At 55.2% G+C, this 24,812-nt stretch overlaps 1 protein-coding gene across 2 annotated transcripts in view; it reads right to left on the bottom strand.

Annotated features, from left to right (window-relative positions):
• GMDS (GDP-mannose 4,6-dehydratase) overlaps window positions 1-24,812 on the bottom strand; it is a 425,568-nt gene that overhangs the window by 34,176 nt on the left and 366,580 nt on the right. The window contains exons 9-10 of one of the 2 annotated variants that reach the window (XM_043908677.1): window positions 20,356-20,452; window positions 11,920-12,279 (exon numbers count right to left, since the gene is read on the bottom strand). In XM_043908677.1, coding sequence (XP_043764612.1) covers window positions 12,007-12,279; window positions 20,356-20,452 — 370 coding nt within the window. In that variant the 3' untranslated portion in view covers window positions 11,920-12,006. Of the gene's footprint in view, window positions 1-11,919; window positions 12,280-20,355; window positions 20,453-24,812 lie in introns of those variants that run through there. The other variant, XM_043908678.1, reaches the window with a different exon arrangement.

The following is a 24,812-nucleotide window of genomic DNA, read 5'->3' as shown; positions in this document are numbered from 1 at the left end:
CCATGTGAGCCCCCTGCACGGTGTCCACCTGTCCCACGTGAGACACTCACGGGCGTCCGCCTGCCCCACGTGAGCCCCCTCACGGGCGTCCGCCTGCCCCACGTGAGACCCCTCACGGGCGTCCGCCTGTCCCACGTGAGCCCCTCACGGGCGTCCGCCTGCCCCACGTGAGCCCCCTCACGGGCGTCCGCCTGTCCCACCTGAGCCCCTCAAGGGCGTTCGCCTGCCCATGTGAGCCCCCTGCACGGTGTCCACCTGTCCCACGTGAGACACTCATGGGCGTCCGCCTGTCCCACGTGAGCCCCTGACGGGCATCCACCTGTCCCACCTGAGCCCCTCATGGGTGTCTGCCCAACAGACACGCACTGGAGCCCACACAGACCTCGGCATGATGTCCACACAGGCAGCACCCCGCTTGCCCCAGAGGCAGCCGCCGGCTGTGCTGGGCCTGCGGGGTGGGGTGCAGGGACAGACCCCCGGCAGGCGGGGCCTTGCTCCCATCTCCTGAGGGCGCCACAGGCAAGCTCCAGGGGAAGGCTCCCTTCCAGTGACAGTCAGAACAACGGCTAACGTGGCCAAAAAGTGGGCGCGGGATCCGGCAGAGGGGCCGCAGAAGCCCCCCAGGGCGGCAGACACGCTTCGCGTCTTTGTGGCGGCCACACACCCAAGTGTCGCCAAAACTCCCAAGAGCAAGTGATCTCTGTTTCACTAAACCTGGGGGCGGCCAACCATGGAGCCAGCTCCGAGGATACTGTGATGCCCCCGCTGGAGTCCTGTCACCTGGAATCATAGCCCCGTCATGCAGCATTCCTGCCGCCAGCGTGGGCCTGCCGAGCTGACCTCAGGCCTGAGCACAGCATTCCCCCCACTTCCTTCGGACACACGCCCGCCCTCCCGTTCTTTATCTTTGACCGTTCACCTCCATCCCCCTGCCCCACAAACAAAGGCAGCGAGGCCCTAAGAAGTGAGGTGGGGGTGCCAAGCGCGATTCCCCTGGCTTTCCAGCACCGCGCGGCCCTGCGGCTCCTGGGGCTGAGGCTGGGCCCGCAGACGCAGGGCGGTGAAGCTGGGGCGGACTCTGCCTCTCCAGCTGTGAGGGTGCAGCACCCTCAGTCCTGCGTGGCCCCAGGGTCAGCGGGATATAGGTAGTACAGCTCTTGGTTTGCTAAGTGAGTTTAGTAATAAGGTTAAAAACAAAATGCTGTTCAATCCTAGAAAGTAGTGAGAAGGCCGTTGACGCCGTGCCCCCCGCCCGTCCTCCTGCTCAGAGGACCGGCTCGCGCCCCCCCAGGGCAGCGGGCTCCCTCCCGGCCACTCTCCTCCCCGTGGGGGTCTCCCTGCTTTCTCGTGGGGCGGGCGGCGGGCACAGGTGGACGGAAAGGAGCCAAGGGCATGGAAGCCAAGCGAGGCATGTGGCTGCTTCACCTGACACGTGGGGCTTCCCGAGGGTCAGGTTTGCAGCCTCGCCCCCGGCCTCCTGCTCCTGAACACGCCCGAGGCCCAACCCTCCATCCCTCTCTTGGTGACGGAGCCTCAAGGCAGGGCATGAGCTGGGCTCGGGGCGGAGCGCTGGCGGTGCCCGGGGACCTGGGCTGGCGGAGGGGGCCAGACGGGGGCCGCCACTCTCCCCCTGGAGCATGCCCGGGGCCTCAGCTCCAGGGGGAGCGGAGCCCCGTGACCTCAGTCTCCACGCTCTGAAACCCGAGATGACGCCGTCCTTTCCTGCACAGCCCTATGGAGCGTCCAGTGGGTGTTACGACTTGTCTGGTTCCCACAGAAGGAGGAATCCTGCCAAATATTTGCAATCTGCACTGGAGTGTGCAATCAGGAAGACCGCACCCAGCGGCCAGGGCACGGCTGCAGGGCGAGGAGGCGGCTGCTCCCAGGCCAAAGGGACGTCGGTCCAGGAAGCCGCGAGCTGGGCCTTGTCCTCCGGGAGCCTCCTCTCCCGAGACCCCAGCAGGCGCGCGTCTCTCCCCGCACCCTCTGCCCAGCCAGTGACTTCCTGCCGAGAGTGCAGTTGCCGAGGATGCGGTATTTGCATCGCTCTGGAGCATCTGGGCAGACAGATCCCGGTTTGTGTTTACATCAGAAGCCAGGGTGGGCTGCCCGGCTGTGCATGGTCTTCTCTCCGCCCCTCAGAGAAGCGTCCTGTCCTGTCCGCTCAGGAAGCACCAGCTCAGCGTGCATTCCAGGGCCGGCTTCACTGCATGGAAGGGGTAAAACTAGTCACTACCCCAGCGTTCAGCAACATAAAGGGCTAAATAAATTAATTTATCGTCCCGGGACACAAGAGCAAATTTTTAGTGAGATTATTTTTTTTCCATTTATTAGTTGGAGGCTAGTTACTTTAAGGTAGTAAAGCTGAGTTTTACTTTTTATGTCAGATAATAGCTACTAGCAGCGCCATCTGTTGAAATGCTACAAAATTTCATTTCCTCCCACCCAAAGAATATTGACTTTAAGGAAGAGAAAAATGTTTGGAATCAGGGGTAGGAACGGAACTTGATGGGGTTTCAGTCCAGCCCTAGTTTCAGGCAAAGTCGCGGCTGTGATTATTTCCCAGATGAGAGGAAAACGGCTGTCTGTGAAGCCCTCCTTGCACCCGCGCCCTCCCACCTGCTGAAGGATGCAGTCCTTCCTGCGATGAAGAACCGTGGAGCTCAGGGGACCTCCGCAGTCCGTGGCTCCATGGTCAGCTGGGAGGGCAGGGACAGGCAGACACTGTCTCTCGCTTCTCTGGACAACTTGAGCCAGGGCTGGGAGGCCTGGGAGCCCACCCCACCACAAGGAGGACCGGCCCTCCTCCAGGTGAGAGAGGTGGTGAGCACCACGGCCACGACCAGAATCTGAGCCCAGACCCCGCGCTGCCCTGCAGGCCTGCCCTTCCACGGCGAGCAGGGCCGGCCCCCCAGCAGCCGGGCCAGCGCGTCAGGTCCTGGCCGGCACTCAGGTCACAGAGGCGGTGGGGGGGGAGCTGCGGCGGGCGCTGCTGCTTCCTGGAGGCTCTCAGGACAGAGCGACGTGGACACGGAGCCCCAGGGCAGGAAGGAGCCAGCACTGCCCTCTGGCTCCCCGGGGCCTGGCCCGCGTGCCCAGGGAGGCCTGAAGGGTCAGGAGGCGGAGGGCGCAGGGCAGGGGCCTGGCTCGGGGAGGGGCAGGCCGCGGGCACCTTGAGGCACATTCTGAGCAGGTGGGGAGGTGGGGGCAGAGCAGTCTGCTCGCTTCTGGTCCAGTGTGGCTCTGGCTGTCGTCTGGAGGGCCAGCTGCGGGTGGGAGTGCATGCTCTGAGGAAGCTGCGGGGCCAGCAGGGGGCTCGGGCTCGGAGAGGAGGCAGTGAGCTGGATCCGGGTTCAGTTCCCCCAGAAAGGAGTGCAGAGGGCCTTGGCTGATGGAGGAGATGCAGGTGCAAGATGGGGACGGGCTTCAGTGAAAATAACCACCATGTGCGTGTCGGGCGTGGGAGCCTCACTCTGGAGGTGTATGCGGGTTTGGGGGTGGTGCCTTCAACTTCAGGGGTCCACTCAAGGAACATGAACTTATTAAGATGACCAGCTCCCCACATGGACGCGGGACGGGACGCCACGGAAGGACCCTGACACGCCGGCTCCTGCGCTGGAGACCACCTGCGGCGGACGCCGGGGTGGGGGTGGGGGGGCCTGTGCTGCTGCAGCTGCGGCTATGAGCACGGCTTCCTTCTAACAGCTCTGAGGGCTGCGGACACGCGCGGCTCTGCAACGGGCTTCCTGTGCCCTCATCAGCCCCAGGGGCCAGTACAGCTCGAGCTGTCCAGCCAGGTCCCCGTCCAGCCCAGGTCTCCATCCATCCACCCCAGGCCCCAGACCAGCCCAGGTCCCCATCCGTCCACCCCAGGCCCCCGTCCAGAGCCACTGGGGGATGAGAGGAAGGGCTGACGGGCACCCACGGGCCCCGGGCTGGGTGGGCTGCACACTCAGAAGGGTGCCCCCACCCCGTTCCTCTTCCCTGGACTGTGCCCCATGCCCAGAGGTTGCACACGTGAGCAAGCCAGCCCATAAAGCCACTTAAGTGCAGGCCTCCAACACAACTCCGCGCTGAGCCCTTAGAAGCTTTCACTGCGAATATACAGCAACTTCTCTCTGAATGAACCGTCGCATGACTCATGTCGCCCGGCATGGAGCAGTCAGGACGCGCCCCCTGAGTCACGGCAGGTGGAACAGAGCGGAGGAGGGGCTGAGAAACTGTCCTCCCGCCTGCATCAGAGACGAGCGTGTCCTGTGACCGACCCGGAGTCCGGAGGGAGGGGGACGCGCTGCTGGCAGCCTGGGCAGGTGAGCGGCAGCCCCCAGCCCTTTCCAGGCATTCTTCTGTCCCTGGGCAACCTTCCCACTGCCCACATGCCGCCCAAGCCCCAGTGTCCGGCCAGCTGGCACCCCCAACTGCCTCCTGAAAACTAACACACTTACATTAGAGCCAAGATCTTCTTCAGTCAGGTGGACTCGACCTGGCCTAATGAATGAAACTCAATGTTTCTATCTGCACGGAGAGCAGGAAGAAGACCAAACAAGGAACTGACCACACGAGACCCGTAAGCAGATGGCTTCAGCTGCACACTCACACACACGAGTGTTTCTGCTAAAGGCGTCACCGTGAAGCCCCGGTTTGCTATCCCTGCCTTGCTTCACATATTACTGGAGCATCTACAGGGCAGGGCGGGGAGCCCACTCTGGGGCTTCACTTTAACTATGTTCAGAGGCTCACGGCCCAGGCGTACAGAGGGCTTCCTCCTTAGCTCTGCCCCTCGCAGGTCACGGGTCCTGTGACACGTCCTCTTTGTCTCTGGCTTATGCTCCATGATCGTGAGACCCCTCTGGAATGTTTTCTCCCTGTTTCTTGTGCTTGAGGTTTGTGGAGCTTTTTACGTCTGTGTGCTTAGAGTTTTCATGAAATTTGAAAAAAATTTATTTGTTATTTCTTCATGTGTTTTTTCAATTCCCTCTCTTCACTGTGACTCTGACTACTAGCACATCTGGGCACTTAAAGCTGCCCTGGAGAGCTGACAGTCTTCGTTTCCTGGAAAATTCTTTCTGTGTTTCATCTCAGACGGTCTCCAGGGGCACTGGGGTCTTCCTCTGTAAAGCAGTCGCCCCTTAATTCCATCTGATGTAATTTTCACAGCGGACATGGCGGGTTTCATCTCTGCAAGTCCAACTGTCTTCTCCATATCTTCCCTCTAGCTTTTCGGTCTATGAAGCAGTGTTCCACACGTGGGCTTAATGTCTAACGCCCCTGCCACGGGTGTCAACATCCAGGTCACTTCTGCACTGGTTTTGGTGGATTCTTTTCCTCTTCACTGTGGGATATATTGTCCTGCTTCTTTGCAAACCAGTGATTTCCGGTTGGATGTCATCCATTGTGAAGTTCACCTTGTGAGGCAGTGTGTCTATATTGTTACAAACACTCTTGAACTTCATTTTGTGATATATCCTTAACTCACCTGAAAACAGGGTGGTCCTTGGGGTCCTCCTTTTCAGATCTGTTAGGCAGGTCTGGAGCCGCACCCAAGGCGGGGCCAGTGGATCCCCACTGCAGAGGCGGGACCCCTGGACTCTCAGCCACCGCCTGTGGATGTGTCCAGCCTGGCTGGGGGGAGCCCGTCCCCGGCCCATGTGAACGTCTGGGCTCCCAGGCCCCGATTATTTCCTCACACGAGGGGGTGGCTTTTGTCTGCTTCAGAGAAAATGTCAAACATGAAGTTCTGTCCCAGGAAGCACGGTCACCCGTTGGCTCCTGGTCCATCATGACCTGAGCACCTCCCGTGAGCGGGCTGCGCTGACCTCCATACCGCATTTTCATCTGTGGAATAACTCTGTAGTAAACACATGGTTCCCCCTTCACATATGAAGCCACGACAGGGCTGATCAGTGTCCGGGCTGAGAGCTGAGCTTCAGCTCCTCTGATTCCCAAGCCTGCGCTCTGCTCCGGGCTCTCCTGAACAGACTGAAGAGAAGACCACGGGCCACCGGAAACGTGCGGGAACAAGCATGGGATCATAGAAACATGCAGGCCTGTGGCCCCTCCCCGAGAGCTGAAAACGCAGAACGGCAGCAAGCGCTCTGCTTCATTCATCCGAGGGGCCTCTGGGGCTTCCCAGGCGGCGCTAGCGGTAAAGAGCCCGCCTGCCAACGCGGAGACACAGAACACGGGTTCCATCCCTGGGTCGGGAAGAGCCCCTGGAGGAAGGCTTGGCAACCCACTCCAGGATTCTTGCCTGGAGCATCCCATGGACAGAGGAGCGGTTTGCAGTCCACAGGGTCGCAGAGAGCCGGACACGACTGAGTGACTCGCACACACAAGCGGCCTCTGACTGTGAGGGCAGCGTGACTGTGTCTGTCCCTGAGAAAGGAAGACACTGCCCATTAAACCAGGACGTGGCGCTTTACATAGTAAAACTAAACTTTAAATGTTAAAAAATCAATTTCAGGATTTGTTAAAATTAGAATTTTAATAAAAATTAAATTTAAACAAAATTTAAAGACTGAGACTTAATGTTGCTTAGGATCATAAATAGTCACCTAACCTCAATTTTAGACTTGCTAAAATTTCACAAAATACACAGTAAAATCAATTACTTAGAGAGTGATATTTACTGGTACCTCCCACCTGCCACTGTTGCCCTGACCCGACAACACTAAGGGGCAGCATCATGGTCTGCATTTCCGAGTAACAGAGGCACAGAGAGGCCGGGGGCCCGGGCAGCGTCACACAGCTGGTAAAGGGTGGTGCCCGGTCTTGCTACTTCTAACACGCTTGTTTGAAATAAGCCCATCTTATCACCTTCTGTGTTTTCCTGCTGACATGTCAGTCCTGTGTGTGTGTGCACCCATGTGTCGGCACGCACATGTATCCCAGGGGGCTGGAGTCACATGCAGTCAATGGGCACCAGTGGAAACAGCATCAGCGAATGTTGGCGGGATGAGATGTCTCATCTGCCCACAGCACAGTGAGTGAACAGTCATCCACGGGCCTTAAATAAACTCAGAAAAAGAAGGCTATAAACCAGTTTTTACATTAGAACATACAACTGTTCAAATGAAAAGCATCTACTGGTTTTGAAGACTCCTATTTAGCTGTTGTTTAGTCGCTCAGTCGTGTCTGACTCTTTGTGACCCCATGGACTTGTAGCCCACCAGGCTCCTCTGTCCATGGGATTCTCCAGGCAAGAATCCAGGAGTGGGTTGCCATGCCCTCCTCCAGCAGATCCTCCCGACCCAGGGATCACACTTGCCTCTCTGACGTCTCCTGCACTGGCAGGCGGGTGCTTTACCACTAGCCCCAACTGGGAAGCCCCAGAACTCCTCAGTTCTGCACAAACCAGGAGGGCTAGTCACCCTGTCAGTCAGAGACTGAACTAGGAATGAAACAGAAAACCCGGGAACGGCTTCTTATAAGATACTCCTAGACACAAACGACGCGACAACCAGAACCTCTGCACCACACGTTCTAAGCTGGCGGTCTAAGGGTGGCCCCGGGCCAGCAGTACCCACGGGCACGTTATAGAAGTGAGCGTGGGCACCAGCAAGACCTCACATCACACTCCAGGGATGGGGCCCAGCAAGAATCTGGGCTTTAAGGAGCCACAGGTCCCAGGACTGGGACAGGGACACATTAGGGCGACCCCATCATCTGCCCGCCTCACAGGCCCCCGGTCCAGATGATGCAGCTTCAATACCATCCTTTGCTGATGGAAACGCTGCCCCCTCCCACCAAGCCAGATGCTTCTGCATCCTTTTCCACAAGGTAGGCCCTCGGATGTATAATCTTTCACAAAAACTGAATCGCCAGTTTATCTAGTTTGCCCATCTATTCAAAGTCTCTCCTTGGGAAGCTAGCATTTAAATTGAAACACTTTGTATTGAACAACCAAGGCAGAAACTGTACAGCGTAGAAGTGCAGGGAGAGGAAAATTTCTTCAGGGAAAAACCTTCATGAGATTTCCTTTTCATGAAGCCTCCAGCTCCAACAGCCCCTGGCTGCACCATCCCCTACCCCACAGAGGACCATTTCCAAACCTAAAGACAGATCCATGCAATTTAAGGAGAAATGCTGAAATTTAGGAGACATGACCAATGTGCCATTTTCTCACAGGTTCTTCATGATGACAAAATTAAAAATCGAGTAATTTATTACATTCTATTTTTTTTTTAGATTATGTCATCAAACCCAAATCAGAAGTCTTCTCATTTTTAAATTACATGTATATATTAACTATAAGCAATTAATAAGTTTACTTATAAATGAGTGTCTGCCTTTCAATACTCTATAAACATCTCTTCCTTTCTATAAGCTTCCATAAGCTTCTTAAAGTGAATTAGTTTGCTTACTAATGATGGGCATGACAAATAACGTTATTTGCAGCAAAATATGTTCTGATTCACAGAGAACCAGTTCTTCGTGTCATGTACGGCTGGACTCTGTGGTCCATGGTCTCTAAATGCCCAGGATGTCATAACTCAGAGGAGACCGCTCAGCCGTATCTCAGGGCAAGAGGCAGTTGGTATCTCTTACGATGTACTGGCTTACGACTTTCCAAAGTCTCTTGCGATCAGCTGGGCACGGAAATGCTTATAACGGGTGGTTTGTGGATACGAGAAGAGCCGTATTTTAGCAGTTAAGTGACTCTCAAGTTCCAGTCCCTTTCAAATGCTGTTTACCCAAAATTTCAATGTTATCATTGGTTGGGAAGAGGGGGAATTAGAAGTACATCCCCACGCGCCACCAGAAGCACGTCTCTGCTAACCACGCTCCTGGTGATGAGGAAGGGGAGCCAGTCAGCGGGTTTCGAGGTCAAGACTTGGGCAGAGAAGACGGTGACCTCACGAGCGTCTGTCTCCTTGCTCACCCGCGTCCACTCCTGGAGACCTCCAGGCCTTGGGGTGGGCTGGGCGGGGGTGAAGGTGCTCAGGGACATGCAGGCCTCCTGGGGGCCCTCACCCAACCTCGCGGGGGCCCTCACCTGACCTCCCGGGGGCCTGCGGGCCATCAGAGCTCTGTCCTTCCCCCGCCCACTCAGAAGCGCCCACTCCACAGAGAAACAACTCTGCCTGTGGGCGGAGGCGCAGTTCAGGGTTTCTGATTTGTGTTTTAGACACGTCACTGGGACAACGGCTTTGGGTGGGCAGGGCTGGGCCCCAGTGTCACTTGAAACACAGCTTCTAGGAGGAAGAGTTTCCAGGCGCCCGTCAGAGGAAGAGGGAGGAAGAGGGACTCTGGGGGCCATTCTGTGACCAGGCCTCTTCCCAACTTCCAGGCCCTGAGCTACTCTGAGTCCCCTCGACTCCCAGGAACGGACCCCAGGCCTGAGACCAGCACCCCCGAGGGGCAGGCGGGGACGTGCACAGACACAGTCAGGGCATCCGGAGGCCGTCTGAGGAGTTCCCGGGAGGATAATCACCGCAATTTACACTAACGCTGCATCTTTGATGGTGAGATCGCAACACGCTTCACGCACGATAATTTCACCTCCCAGTACTTTTGTGCAGTTTAGGACAATCATCCCTCAATTAGCACGGGGAATGAGCGCTGAGTCAGGGGAAGATGAGGATGGAGGCCAAGGTGCCATTTCAACAGCAGCCTTCTCTGAACTCGCGTGAGCCTGACCCTCGTGGGGTTCCCCATGCTGCTTACTCTCCATGAATAAACTAAAACCTCTGCCGGTGGTTTACATGAACAATACCTGCAAAAACCACAACCTAACCTGCTGTCCACGTGAGGGTCAGGGCACAAAAATGTCACAGACAGACGATGCAGCAGAAATAATGACTGACAGTCAACTCAAGTTTAAAACAAACCATCCCTGTAGGCTCTGTGATACAGACCACCAAGTACAAGGGGATCGAAAGTAAAGTCCAGCTGCCTGGAAAAATTGTAAAGACGAGGGAGGAAGACAGAAAAGAGGTTGAGTTACTTAAAAAAAAAAAAAGAGAGCAATATCATGAAAGACGCAGACAAGGAAAGGAGAGTGTTTCCAGTAAGCAGCGGGTGGCTCTGTTTGGATTTCAGCAGAGGTTGGGGGCAGAATCACCTTAATATTACTTAACTGAGGAGAGGCGCAACTGAGTCAGAAGGCTGACACCAACCTGAGCAGGTGTGCAAAGGTGTTTCTGCTGAAAGCCACCACCACGGGGTCTGTGTGTGTGTCCGGACGCTCAGTCATGTCTGACTCTTTGCGACCCCATGGACGGTAGCCCGCCAGGCTCCTCTGTCCCCGGGATTCTCCAGGCAAGAATACTGGGGTGGCTTGCCATTTCCCCCTCCAGGGCATCTTCCTGACCCAGGGATCAAACCCAAATCTCCTGCGTCTCCTGTATTGGCACGTGGATTCTTCACCACTGAGTCGCCTGGGAAGCCCAGGATCTCTGTTCATTCCAGAGCAATAAAGCTGTGAACATGAGGCTTCTTAGGACCCAGGCTTGGATGTGAGATGGCTGGACAGGAAGAAAGGTGACCGCAGTGGACACTCTCAATGGACAGGCAGAAGCTTTGCTTCATGTTTAGCCAGACATGAAAGTGACGGCCTTTTGATAAATACATTAAAGAAATCCACAATGAGAACCGCGGCCTTGGCCCCTGCTGTCCCGATGGGATGAGCGCCCTGGTCTCACAGACAGATTCCAGTGGGAACCGTCCTCACTCCCCTGGGGTCGGCCAGGCCCGCGTGGTGGTGGGGCCAGGCTCTCACTGCCCACCCTGGGCTGTCTGCTCATGTCTCTTCCCGAGGCCTCCCTGAGCAGCGGGGCAGACACGGGGCCAAAGTGGAGGCACCCACTTCGCCTGCAGGGCAGCTGGGAGGGGCTGATTCACAAAGACAGCGAGTCACAGCCACCAACCCGAGGCCCGGCTCCTTGTCCACAGACACGCAAACCACACGCCCGCGGACAAGCCAGGGCCGGCTCCACGTCCATGGACATGCACGCTCTGTCCACTGAGGAGCCAGGGCAGGCCCATACTCCCGGACAAGCACGCCACGTCCGCAGACGAGCCAGACTGGGTGAAAATGGCTCCTTTCTCGCCTCGGGGGGCGGCACTGGCTCGGGGGCTTCACAGGGAATCACAGCTGTTCTTTCTGACCCACACTTTCTCTCTCTTCATCTCCCTGTTCATCTGACCCATGAGTCATTAGAATTCTGGTTTTTTCACCCTGTCACTGCAAGTTAACATTGTTAGCAAGAGAGCCATCTTCAGTCAGGCCACTCCTCTTCACCGGGGAAACGTGACGTTAATGAAAACTGTGTTTTGGAAACCTGTTTTAGAGAGTCTATCCAAAGCCTAGTCCAACGCATCTGACTGAAGTTTTCATCAAGATCGGTCACGGAGAGGAAGATTCTGCAAGGGGTCACCCCATAGTGACTGGCCAGAGGTCAGATGACGCCTGTCAAAGGGGAGGCTGATGGTCTCAGAGGAAGAGGGACTCAGTGGGGCTTAAGGATGACATGGTTTTGAGGCTCATGACAGCAGGAACAGGACGGAAGAGAGTCCAAGCGCAAGGAGAAGAGGGCGAGGCGTGCGGGGAGGAGGGCTGAGCTCTGCCCGGCTGGGGTGGGCACTCACCGCGGGGGTCTGGGAGAGGCCCTGTCTCCACCTGGGGGGAAGTGGTCCCTGCTCCGGGACGCCTTCTGGGCCTCTTTTTCAAGCCACAGTCACCCCACTGCTCCTGGCCCCTGCCTTCAGTCCCTCAGAAACAGCACACATGTGGGCTGACCTCGCCCACAGGGGCCCACATCTGCTCACGGTGTTTTCGAGGGTGGGCATTATCAAACTTTCAACTGACAGCTAACTGGAATCTTCATGTCTTCTTTCTCCTCAAAGTGATTAACAATGTGTTTTCCAAACAACAGAAAACTCTGTGACCCAGCAATGGTTCAACGTGATCAACTCAGTATTTTCTTCCAGTAGAACACCCAGACCCTAAGCCCCTGGAAGGAGCACAGCTCTGTCAGTGCCGGGATCTTAGTTCCTGAAACTCACTCAGGCTTCTGAGCCTGGAGCCACAAGGGGACAATGTGTGCGGTGTCCCATCTGCTGCAGCAGCGCAGGGGTCCATGCAGATTCCAGGCCGGGAAGCGGCGTCCGGCGTGAGGATGTGCACAGAGGCCGGTTTCTGCGGGCGGGGGCGGGGCGGGTGTCGGGAAGGCAGTGGACGTGGACGGCCGCCCAGCGTCTCCCGTGGCATCTGACTTCTAGCCCGCTGGCAAGGCGGCAGTTCTGGGGTTGGCCCTGGAATGTGCTGGGCCCCAGGGCCTGGCAAAGAGAAGAGCAGGATCAGAGGAGGGACTCAGCTCTTCCTCTTTCCCGGGACCATCGGTCCCGACGCAGTGCTGGCTGTGAAGGAGCATGTGGCCATTGCTGCCTGAAGCCGTCGGGGAACAGAACCAGGCACACACTACAGGAAACCTCAGGAGCCAATGGCTCAAAGAAGCCTTTGAGATGGCCTCTGATAACTAATGATTCCACGGGCGTCCACGACGATGCTGATGGTGATAATTAACCATGATGACAGTAATGAAAGCGATAACACGCGGCGCGAAGCACCTTATACTTAGGCGAGCCTTTCATCCTCAGGAACTAAACGCTCTGCATCCCGCCTTCCGGGCACATCACTTTGAAAGTAGGTCTCTGCTCATCCCTGAAATTCAGCCTGCCTGGACTGGGATGGGGGCACCGCCTGCCAGCTCACGTCAGCTCTTTGGTGTCAGCCCTTTACCCCTCTGAGGAGTCCGGACTCCTGAACCTTGGACACAAATGTTTCATGTGTGGTTCTTAACCAGCTTCGTCAGCCGGGTTTCTGAGACTGACCTCCTGCACCCACAGATGCGTGCCTGTGGGGGACCAGCTCCTGCTCACGACCCCCTCCCCTAAACGCCCCTCAATGCTTGTGCACATCAGGCCCCAAACCCGACTGTCATCGTCCACATCAGGCCCCCAGGCCCAGTGCCAGCTCGAGACTCCGAAATCGTGCCAGAGCTCAGCGCCCTGCACCTGCCCCGTGAACGGAGTGCCTGGGTCCTCGGGGGATCGCGATGGGGTGACGGCCCCCTCCTGCCCTCACGTGCCGCCTGTCCTACAGCACCATCCTGCCGCCCCGGCCCGCCGCCCCGGCCCCGCGATCTCTGTCTGCAACGTCCTGGCACCTGCTGCTGTCCGGCTGCCACCTCCCGGTCCAGTGAGCGCCCCGCTGCCCTGCTTCGGCCTGGCCCACAGCCTCCACACCATCCCCTTGTCTACGGCCGAGGACCCTGCTTCATCTGCCTGCACGTTTCTCGTGGGCTGCGAGGACTCGTTTCCACGGCAGGAATTCAGTGAACGTTGCTTCAGGATTACTCCTCTAAGGCCGCAGTCAGATAGAGACAGTCTACTTTACATGCGCTGACACGTCTTCTGAGACGCTGAAGGTATGGATGTGGCGAGTGCGCCAAGGGATCCCTACAACGAACCCTGAGAGCCGCAGAGCTTCTCAGCGGCTGAGTGCTGACCTGTTTCTTAGTTTAGGCGTTCTCACACCAGGTTTAGGAGGCGGAGCACTTCTGACTTACCCAGGAAACCTGTCATGCGTTAGGAAATGCGCAGACCAGCGGTCCTAATGCAGGTTGCACCGTTTGTTGCACCAGTAGGGGTTCCTCTAAAATCTGTACCTTCTTCCCCCCAAAGCGGAATGGCACCATTCTGATCCGCATCTAATCACGAACCCTTCAAGGAGCAACGGAAGGAAGTCGGGGGCGTTGTGGTCGGGACACAACTATCATTTCATTAGATACAAACACTCTTGAGGGGTGGGCAGCCAGGGAGGAGCTCAGGCTTTATGAGGAGTGTCGCCTGCCCGGGGGCCCGGCATGGAGGAGGATAGGCCATGGTGCAGCCGAGACTCGAGTGCAGACAGCCAGGTGCACGGCCCTCGCGGGTTCGTCCCCGGAAGGAGAGGGGCAGGGGGCAGCGTGGTTAAGGAGAGACACAAAGCTTAGCAGGAGGAGCCTGGGAGGGAGGATTAAGAGCGTAAACAGTGGTTTCGAGACATAAACTCCTTATAAACACGAGCGGTGAGAAGGTCAGGGAGTAATTACAAAGAGGAAGCTCTGTACGAAGCGAGGCTCTGCTGACAGCATCCACGCTGCTGCGCCCACCGGTGATGAGAGGGCAGACGTGGGGCCTGCGGGGACGCTGGGCCAGGAGCCCAGCTGCTGCTCTCCTGGTCCCAGCAGAGAGGGGGCTCGCCCTTGGTCTGCCTGGCCAGCTTCCTCTTCCCCCACAAAGGGCAGGAGGGCAGCAGTGGGGGACGAGGGCCCTGGGGGTCAGAGGACCAGGATTGAGCGATAGGGGGCCTCCAGGGGGGCTGGGGAAGACGGAGCCACAGGGAAGGGAGGGTCTGGCTTCCTGCCGGGGTGGGGAGCACAGCCACGGGGAAGAGGGGCCTTTTCAAGACCCCCGCCACGGACCGGGGTGGTGCTGGGCGAAGGTCTAACTGGTATTTGTACAAGTCCTCTGATGACAGATCAGATTCCTGAGGTCTGGAAAGTGTTACCCTGCATTATTCTAAACAGGGCTACGAGATAGAACAAGCAATTATGGGCCATTTAACTTAACATCATTTACAGAAAAATATTAGGAAAAGTTTGCAGAGGGGACAACTCGACAAGCGTGTGGTAATTTGATTAGAAACAGCCCACATGTTTCTGCTGAAGGAAGGTGTGGTTTTAACCGGCTTTGCCTTCTCTGAAGTTACTGCTTTCCCAGATCTAGATTTTAACTCAGGGCTTTTTTCTAATATCTATAAAGAATGGGAATAAACATAATGTATCTAGGTAAAGGAAGCAAAAGCCAGTCACAGTGGAGGATGTTGGAAATACCACATCAAGAAAAGTCCATGTTAGAGACAAACAGGACAGGAAGGAAAATTCAGCTCCATCATCAGTGGAGTTTAAACATAATTTTTCATGAAAAATAGGTGCTTTCAAATATGGTCTGTGAATGCATTTCCCGTGACATTTCTTAAAGTGTTCTGCAGGAAAAAAAGGCATTTTTTGGTTTGTTTGTTTCACTGAAAAAAAGAAAATCTTAGCTTTTCTTTTTTTAAGTGAATTGACCATTTGGTGTGATTAACAATTGCCACGCTGGGATGAATACTTCTTAATCCAATCTTTGTGAATTTCCCAAGTTAAAAATTTTCCAAAAAAAAAAAAATTTTTCACACAAAAAGAAAACGTCTTTGTTATTATTTTAAATTAAGTAATAAATCAATGTTAATTTTCTCATATTTACATGATAATTCCATATCCCTGAATTGCTATTGAATTTTCAGCAGGGTCAGAAAGGATAAAAATCAAGATAAAACAAGAATAAAGAAATCAAAGTACATAGTAAAACGTTTGCTAGAAGCCTTGATTGTATCACATCACTGCTTGTTAGCAGTTAATACACACAATTCACCAGCGATGTCAGTCTGTCTTTCAAAAGGCAGCCAACTTGAGTAACTGACCTGTTCTTCCCACCTACACTCCCCACGGGGACTGGGTGTGTGTGTCGTCCATGATCGATTCTTAGGGCCTAACACAGGGTTTGGCAAATATTTGCTGAAAGAATGAATAACTAACAATAATGGCATCAATGCTGGGTGTTTTACTGCGTGTCACTGTTCTAATGAGCAGTTTGTAGAACCGATTATCACTTCTACAACAATTCTTTGAAAGAAGTTCAACGGTTAACCCCATTTTTAAAGACAGGCAGACGGAGGCACTGAGGAGCAACAGGTTTGAGGTCGCCCGCCCGTGATGGACAGTCTCTGAACTCAGGCCGCCTGGCCTTCTGCACAGCCCTGCTTCCTCCCAGCTCGGACGCCCATCACCAGGGCTCCAGGGAGCGTGCACCCAGGGAGACCCGCAGAGGAGGGGGCCCAGTCTTCACACTAACACTGGGAAATGTGAAGCCCAGTTTTCAGAAGCAAGTTCTCCACCCGAGCCAAACAACTAAACATTCAGGGGAAGCCCAGAGGCGTCCACCGAGAGACCCAGAACAGGACTCCGCTCAGCTCTAGGTGGACGCCAGCATCCTGAGCGCAGACACACACTTTCAGGACTTCCACGCGGAGCGGGAGCAGGACCAAGGAGCCCGCCGTGGTGAGCCGGACGAGGGGAAAGGTCCCCAGCCGGGAGTTCTCTCCACACAGAACGGCTGTTGGGCTCCCTGGGGTTCTTGCCGGCCTCTGCTGGGTAAACAGCCTTCCTTGGTCTGAATCTTATTCACAAACAACACAAACCTGCACCTCCCGCCGGTCATGCTTTCAGACATTAGTGCTCTGGGGCCCGCCATGTCCTCACAGCCTGCCCCCATGTTCTCTGGCATTTCCCCCTGGCAATCGCTCTGGAGGCACTGGACCCTCCGATGATCTAGTTCTGCTGTTGGCTCCGGGGTGCATGAGGTGCTGAACACACAAGACAAAAGCGGCCGGGGAAGGAGCTTTTCCAGAACCCGGGGGCGGGGTGAGGAGGAGCCTGTGGCCCCGGAAGAGGGTCCTGACCGCAGACGAGGGCAGGTCATGGCCCCGGGGGCTCCATGGCCCCCATGCCCAGCACTTCCCAGGCCTTGTCCCAGTGACTCCCCCCGCTGCTGCTCAGGGCCCAGACCCAAGTGCAAGCGCGCGGGCGGCTCTGGGTCTGGGCCCCTTTCACCTGGAGGAACAGCACCCCAGGCAGCTCTGCCTCAGCCTGTCAGACCGCTCAGTTCTGGGAAAGCTGCTGTGCTGAGGAATGAGGTGAAAAGTTGAGCCTCACTGCACATGCCCCACGGAGCCCTGAGCGGGGCGGGGAGGACAGGCTGCCGCAGCAGTAAAGGAGCCCCGGGGGGACAGACAGGCGAGAGGAGCCCCGGAGCCAGGCGGTGCTCTCAGGCTCAGAGGACAGACCTGAAGAGCAGGCACCACCACGGCGTCCGCGGGGACAGAAGGACGGACTGACGCGGCACTTCGGCAGGAAAGACGGCCCACGGGGGCTTCGGAAACCGACTCGTGAGCCCCAGGCTCCTCTGCTCTCTCGAGCCTCGTCCCCACCAACCCCCAGGGTCCCCAGGTGAGGGTGACAGACAAGCTGCTGGTAATGGCCTCCCGGCTTCGGAAGGAAGGCCCGGGGTGATGGGGCCACAGAAGTGGAGGGCTGGCCTGTCCATTCCCACTCTGAGATGACAACTCCTGTTGCACGCTCGGACACAAGGCTGCCCACTTAGGTTCCAGAAATACGACAGCCTGCGCCTCTGGGCCCTGGCGGGCGGCGGGCGTGGGCTCCAGGGCAGGGCTCCCGCCGTCAGCAGGACTGCCCCGGCCCCCTCCCGGCCTGCACATCCTCTGCCGGCACACCCACCCGGCGGCACAGCGTGCCATTGTTCGCCGGGTGTCAGAGACCGCCCCGCCCGGCTGGACAGCCCTGCACACTTCCTCTCCTTGCTATCCCGCCCGTGCGGACGGGCCGTGAAATGACGCCTCTCCTTTGTCTGAAACAAGACCGTCTGACGGGTGATTACCGGTGACATGTTCACTTTCAATCTTCCTTCGCGGGGCTTTCCTGACCTCAGAAAGGTGGCATGGCAGACAGGAATTTGGTTCAAAACATAGGTCGAGCAGGTTCCAGGGTAACGTGTTCACAGTTAAGACACAGTTCGTTCAGGAACCACCACATTTGAACACTTCTCTCTCAAGAGGCTGCTTTCTATCACCCCCAGGTCCATCCCTTTAAAACACTGAGCTTCGTCACCAGAGTGAAGGTGGCCCAAGTTTAAGTGACAACACCAAGTCAGGAGTTCTTACAAAGGGAGGAAAGGGGGATGCGGCGCTCGGACGCCTCGAGGTTATTTCTCCGTACAGGAACCTCTGCATTTAGAAATCCATGCATTAGCCACCCATCCACCCATCAACAAGTACTCATTATGCCGAGTTTGTTATCGTCTGAGACAACAAGAGAGTCCTCCTCAAAGAGTTCACAGTTTGGAGAAAAACATGTAAAGAAATGAGTATATTAAGTTATTATACATGTTATAATATGGTATGTACGTATGATGTAGATCCAAGAGAAAAAGTTGGGAGTTCAGTGGTGGTTAGTACACTGGCCAGAAAAGGCTTCATACCCAGGACCATACTTGAGCTGAGGCTCAGAGAGTGTACAGGCTCACACAGCTCAGGTTTGTGTGTGTGAGTATGTGTATATGTGACTGTGTGTACGTGTACATGACTGCACATGAGTGTGTGTGTGTGTGTGACAGCATGAATACATGTGGCTGTGTGCATGTGTGTGTGAGTGTGTGAGTATGTGTGTATGCAAGTGAGTGCATGTGTATGTGCCTCTGAGTACACTTGGCTGTGTGTACATGAGGGCACATGAGTGCATGCATATGTGAGTGTGTGCATGTGTGTGCATATATGGGTGTGTGTGAGAGCACGTGAGTGTGTGTGCATATATGGGTGTGTGTGAGAGCACGTGAGTGTGTGTGCATATATGGGTGTGTGTGAGAGCACGTGAGTGTGTGTGCATATATGAGTGTGTGTGAGAGTACATGTGAGTGTGCGTGTGAATATATGAGTGTGTGTGAGCATACATGTGAGTGTGTGCATATATGAGTGTGTGTGAGAGTACATGTGAGTGTGTGTGCATATACGAGTGTGTGTGAGCATACATGTGAGTGTGTGCATATATGAGTGTGTGTGAGCATACACATGAGTGTGTGCATATGTGTGTGTGTGAGTACACGTGTGTGTGCATATGAGTGTGTGTGAGAGCACGTGAGTGTGTGTGCATATATGAGTGTGTGTGAGTACACATGTGTGTGCATATATGAGTGTGTGTGAGTACATGTGTGTGTGTGAATATATGAGTGTGTGTGAGCATACACGAGTGTGTGCATATGAGTGTGTGTGAGAGCACGTGAGTGTGTGTGCATATATGAGTGTGTGTGAGTACATGTGAGCATGTGTGTGCATATATGAGCGTGTGTGAGTACATGTGAGCATGTGTGTGCATATATGAGTGTGTGTGAGAGCACGTGAGTGTGTGTGCATATATGAGCGTGTGTGAGTACATGTGAGCATGTGTGTGCATATATGAGCATGTGTGAGTACATCTGAGCATGTGTGTGCATATATGAGTGTGTGTGAGAGCACGTGAGTGTGTGTGCATATATGAGTGTGTGTGAGAGTACACGTGAGTGTGTGTGAATATATGAGTGTGTGTGAGCATACACATGAGTGTGTGCATATGTGTGTGTGAGTACACGTGTGTGTGCATATGTGTGTGAGAGCACGTGAGTGTGTGTGCATATATGAGCGTGTGTGAGTACATGTGAGCATGTGTGTGCATATATGAGCGTGTGTGAGTACATCTGAGCATGTGTGTGCATATATGAGTGTGTGTGAGAGCACGTGAGTGTGTGTGCATATATGAGTGTGTGTGAGTACACATGTGTGTGCATATATGAGTGTGTGTGAGAGCACGTGAGTGTGTGTGCATATATGAGTGTGTGTGAGTACACATGTGTGTGCATATATGAGTGTGTGTGAGAGTACACGTGTGTGTGTGAATATATGAGTGTGTGTGAGCATACACGAGTGTGTGCATATGAGTGTGTGTGAGAGCACGTGAGTGTGTGTGCATATATGAGCGTGTGTGAGTACATGTGAGCATGTGTGTGCATATATGAGCATGTGTGAGTACATGTGAGCATGTGTGTGCATATATGAGTGTGTGTGAGAGCACGTGAGTGTGTGTGGATATATGAGTGTGTGTGAGTACACATGTGTGTGCATATATGAGTGTGTGAGAGTACACATGAGTGTGTGTGAATATATGAGTGTGTGTGAGAGTACATGAGTGTGTGTGTGTGCATATATGAGTGTGTGTGAGTACACGTGTATGTGCATATATGAGTGTGTGAGAGTACATGTGAGTGTGTGTGTGAACGTGTGCAGGTGCATGTGCATTGTGACCTCCAGACCCTACAGGTCAGGGGGCCCTGGGAAGGCAGACATCCTGCATCAAGCCAGGCCTAACTGGCTTGATGGACTCAGCCATCAAGCAGGCCTAACCTTAACGGGTCTGCCTTTGATCCCAGTCTCCATTTCTGAAACCAACGCTTCCCCAGGTATGAGCTACCCCTGCTCCCCTTTATACAGCAGTGGTCTTGTGCCAAGAATGGCACCCCAAATTCGCCTCCCAGGGCTCTGGTTTGGGTAAGGTGCTGAAAGTCGCAGACCGCCCAGCGTGGGGCTGGGCAGCCTGGCCGCGGCGCCCAGGGACGATCTCCCAAAAGTGGCCAGAGAAGACGCGGGTGGTGCGCCAAGAGTCTTACCACTTCAGTGGGCCGGTAGTACTTGAGATCCACAGTCACGTGAATTTTGCCGGTCTCCTTACATCTGCCCACTTCGTTTTCATTCTTTCCTTCCCACCTGGAAAGGAGATAAAGACTCAGTCATCAGCGCCTAATTGCTTGGGAGCACCTGGCCAGGCTGCCGGATGGCCGGGCTTTGCCCGGCGGAGCACGGGAGCGCGTGAACTCGGGAGCACAGGCCAATGCTAACCCATGGTCTTAGGGCCTTCCCAGATCCATTTCAAAAGTCAGGGCTTCCGCCTGCCTTTTTAAAGAAAATCACGATGCAGTCAGAAGTGAGACCTCAGAAATGAACAGATTAGCCAGAATAAGGAATTTGGCAATTTTCAGGGATCTCAAAGACTTCGTGCTTCTTTAGACTATTCTTGATAAAGTCAATTACTATGAAGTAATCTCTTCCGTCTCTCCTTTTTTTTTTTTTTGTTTTAGGTGTATTTACTGTAATTTTAATGTGCTCCAATTTGGAACAAGTTTCATGTCATAATTAACCTCTCACATCATCCCGGTATTACACACCAGTCCCCTTACTGTACCTAGGCAGCCATGGACCCCAGTGACAAATCCCAGGTGATTAAACCTCCAAAAAATACGTAACGAATCGGTCACTTCCTGCTGAGAAAGCGTCTGCCAGCCTCTCCTCCTCTTGCTCAGCTGCGAGGCCGTCTGGACCCCAGCCTTCCCCCCTAAACTCCCACGGTCGCCCGCCCTCAGGGTCCCAGGCCCAGTCCCCGCTGTCACAAGTCCAGGAAGCGAGTGCACATGTTTCAACATCGGCTTCTCGCTGGAGTTCGATTTTACATTCTTACTTTTACAGAAATGAAGATTCTGGCTTAGAGCTGACCTCTGCATTTCCACAAACCAATACTCAAACAACAAAAACATACTATACAATTTTAACTATTTTCACAAATGAAACTTTTTGGCAAAGAAGGAAAATACGTTACAGGGTAATGTTTGACTCCAATATCTGACCTCAGACCTAGCTTGCTCTATCGGCGGGTGAAGAGTCCTATTACAGGACAGTCCTGTGCCCCCAGCCAGTCACAGGGCGGTTGAAGGGAAGAGCAGAGTATCACACTGGCCACTGGACCACGTGCTTTACAGGTGTCGTTGAAGATGGACATCAAATGTTGATCACAGTTGTGTTCTGGACAAAGGTCGGGTATCAGAGATATAAACTGGCATCCCAAGCTTTATTTCTGATCGACCATCCGGAGGTTCTGTCTTTAAATCACTTTCTGACAGCACATGGGTCATATTTCATTGCTGGAGAAACAATCAGTTTGTGAGTACGCTGGGCCTGCCCACGACTAAAGGCACATGTGAAAGACGTCCCCCAACACACAGAGAGTTACAGCAGATTATGCTGAACGATAATATGAGTTCAACTGGCATTTTCCATGAATCTTATATTAATTAATTGACTCAAGAAAGGGTGTTTGGCTATTTACTTATTTGGTTTATTTTCTTACCCTTGCCTAGACTTACCTGGCAGGCTCAGAGCTAAGCTTTTGGAACACTCAACCTGGACATGCGTTAGATACAGACTAAAGATGCCGAGAGATGGGAAGCCCTGTGATCTCAGAGGGATGAAGACCAAACCTCGGCCAGCATCCACAGCAAGGGAGGGTATCTGGTGAAGTCATGATTCCCAAGATCACCTATGTAACTCTAGAGCAGCTGTTCCAGTGGACCCTCCCTGTGGTGACGCGTCTGGTCAATGAAAGGATAGTTGCTTCTCACAGGCATCTTTGAGTTTCATTTTTGTTCACATTTCATACTCGCAAAGAGAAGCAAGCTCACATGCCTTCCTGACGCATCTTCACGGAGCCGGGGGTTCAGAAGCATGTGCTCACCCGCATGTAACCTGCGACGGGCCATGCTCACGCAGAACACGGACACACACGACACCGCCCTCCGCATGCTTGGACCAGGGGCTGGAGGACTGTTTCCACAGAGCTGGAAGCAGACGGTCTTGGGCGCTGCCGTCACCTCAGGCCCTGTTACATGTTCCTCCTCCTCCTTCTCTTTCCCAATACCATCTTTCTTTAATTTTTTTTTTTAACTGCCCTTTGAACAGTAGAAACATCCTTGGAGAACAGGAGAACACAGGTCTCGCTCGGGTCTGGCCTGCAGACCAGTCGTCCGCCGGGTCCTGAGGATGAGCCAGGGACACATCTTCACCCTCAGCCCCGGGAGGGCATCTGGTTCCGTCCACACCAGCGGGTCGACGGCGGGCATCCGGTTCCGTGCACGCCGGCGGGCCGACAGTGGGCTCAGGGCGGCCTTCCCCAGCGCCCCGGGCTGGCTGGGCTGCGCTGCGGTCCTGGGCCAGCACCGGCAACTGTCACAGCAGCTGAAGCGGGCGCAGCTGGGGAAGGGCCTGCCTGGCAGAACCAAGCGGACACTTCGGGCGCCTGCAGGGTGAGCTGCCCACACGGGGGTCTTGTCTGCACCACGCTGCCGGCTGGCCTGCAGGGGCGTCCGCGGCCACGGCCACCTCTGCGATGTCAGCAAGCGAAGGGCTCAGAGCAGAACGGAGCCACAGAAGCCACTTTCTGATCTGCAGTGGGCAGCTGCAGCCAGAGGCCAGGAAGCCGTGGGCTGCAACAGCACGTGGAGTGCTCACCAGCGAGAGGCACGGGCGGACCTGCCAACAGTCGGCGGGCGACTCGGCGCGGCTGCGGGGGCGAGGATCCCGCCGGCCACATGAGCACAGCCCGCTCGCCGAGACGGGCTCACCGCATGGGGTCCCACGGGCTTCAACGGTGACGTCAACTGCTGACTCCTGAGGAGTGCTGAGCGCCCGAGACAGCATTGAGAAGAGACTTGAGCGCCGTGCGGTGAGGTGAGCGGCCGTCCACACCTCCCCTCCCAGGAGCCCCTCTGAGGAGCAAGGGGCGTGAAGCGAGCAGGGACCCCCAGAACCTACAGGGGTCCCCTCAGGAAGCGCTGCTGGAGCGGGGCGGGGCCAGGAGGCCCCGGCAGAGGACCCGGGAGGCCTGGGAGAGGCAGCGGCTCTGCACATGAGGCTCGCTGCTTCCCAACCCACCTGCAGACACGGGTCAGCCCACAAGGGCCGGACCGTGGGAGAGAAGCGAGGACCCGCGTTCTGGGCCATGACGAGCAGATGGACAAGCGTGAAGGACGGGGGAGGAGCCCCCAAAACAGGCTCACGAGCGGGCGGTGGGCAGGCGGAGCCGGGCAGCCCCAGGTGTTCAGGACGGAGGGGCTCAGTTCCCCCAGAAGCAGGCTGGGGCCCAGGCCCCCCCGGGGCCTCCATTACCGGGCAGCAGCCTCAGCGTCCCTGTGACGCTGGCAGGAGGGACGGCCCTGCGCCCCCGAGGCGGGGCCCCCATGCGGAGAGCAGGTAGGTGGGCTGCACCTAAGTGCTGGGTGCCCTTGGCCCCCAGGGGCTGGGGTCAGGCTGGCCCCTTTTCGGGGGGAGGCTGGGGTCAGACTGGCCCCTTCTGGGGGCCGCAGACATCAGGGTAGCCTCTTCCTAGGAGCGGGGTGGGGGTCAGGCTGGCCCCTTCTCGGGGGAGGCTAGCGACGCCCTCTGGGCTCCATTCTCCAAGCAAATAGCCCTTCTGAGCCCCCAGAGTGACCAAGAGCCCCGGAGCTTTAGGTCCTAGAAAGCCCAACCAGCTTTTAGGCCCCCCACTTTCAAATATGAGCCAAACACTAAGGCTCACCAGACACATGTGAGGAAAACCACAGAAATGAAGACAGAGGTCGCAGCAGACAAACTGGAACATGGCAACTGGGAGGAAGCAGGACAAACAGGGACAAGGAGTGAAAACAGAACAACACAAGCAGAGACAGTTCACGGGCACCGCCGTGCGCTGGGGATCTTCACTGCCGTAAGCTACCGCGGAGACAAAGACAAGATACTATATAACAAAAAGCGTAATTTGAAAACAAAAGATGTAGTAATTGGAAAAAATTCAGAAGAATTCAAGAGAAGATTTTGAAGACAAAATTGAGGTAATTTCTCAGAAAGTAGAGCAAAAAGATATACGTATGAAAAAGGAAGATAAAATCAGAAGATGGCCTCAAGAGGTCAGTATAATAGGATTTCCAGAAAGAGAGTGAAGGAAAGAATGGTCTTCAAATAAACGAAGAAAATGGATCAGAGCAGAAGAACAGATGTTTCCAGATAGAAAGGGCCCCACTGAGCACCCAGACGCCAGGTGGGACTGGCAGCCCACGGCACGGGGTTTCAGAGCACGGGACGGGGGTGGGCTCGGGGACGGGGCAGGGCGGCAATGCCTTCCAACCAAGAAATGAACATCGGCCCCCTTATTCATGCTGAGGACGGAAGAGACGTGTTTTCAGATGCACCGTTCTCAGGAAACCAAACCATGAGTTTTTAAAAAGATGTTGGAAAATAGGGGCTGCCAAGCATCCACCTGTCC

Source organism: Cervus elaphus, chromosome 7 (genome assembly GCF_910594005.1).
Source record: "Cervus elaphus chromosome 7, mCerEla1.1, whole genome shotgun sequence".
Taxonomy (NCBI): domain Eukaryota; kingdom Metazoa; phylum Chordata; class Mammalia; order Artiodactyla; family Cervidae; genus Cervus; species Cervus elaphus.
Note: the sequence above shows the minus strand (reverse complement) of the source record. Positions and strands in the feature narration are given on the sequence as shown.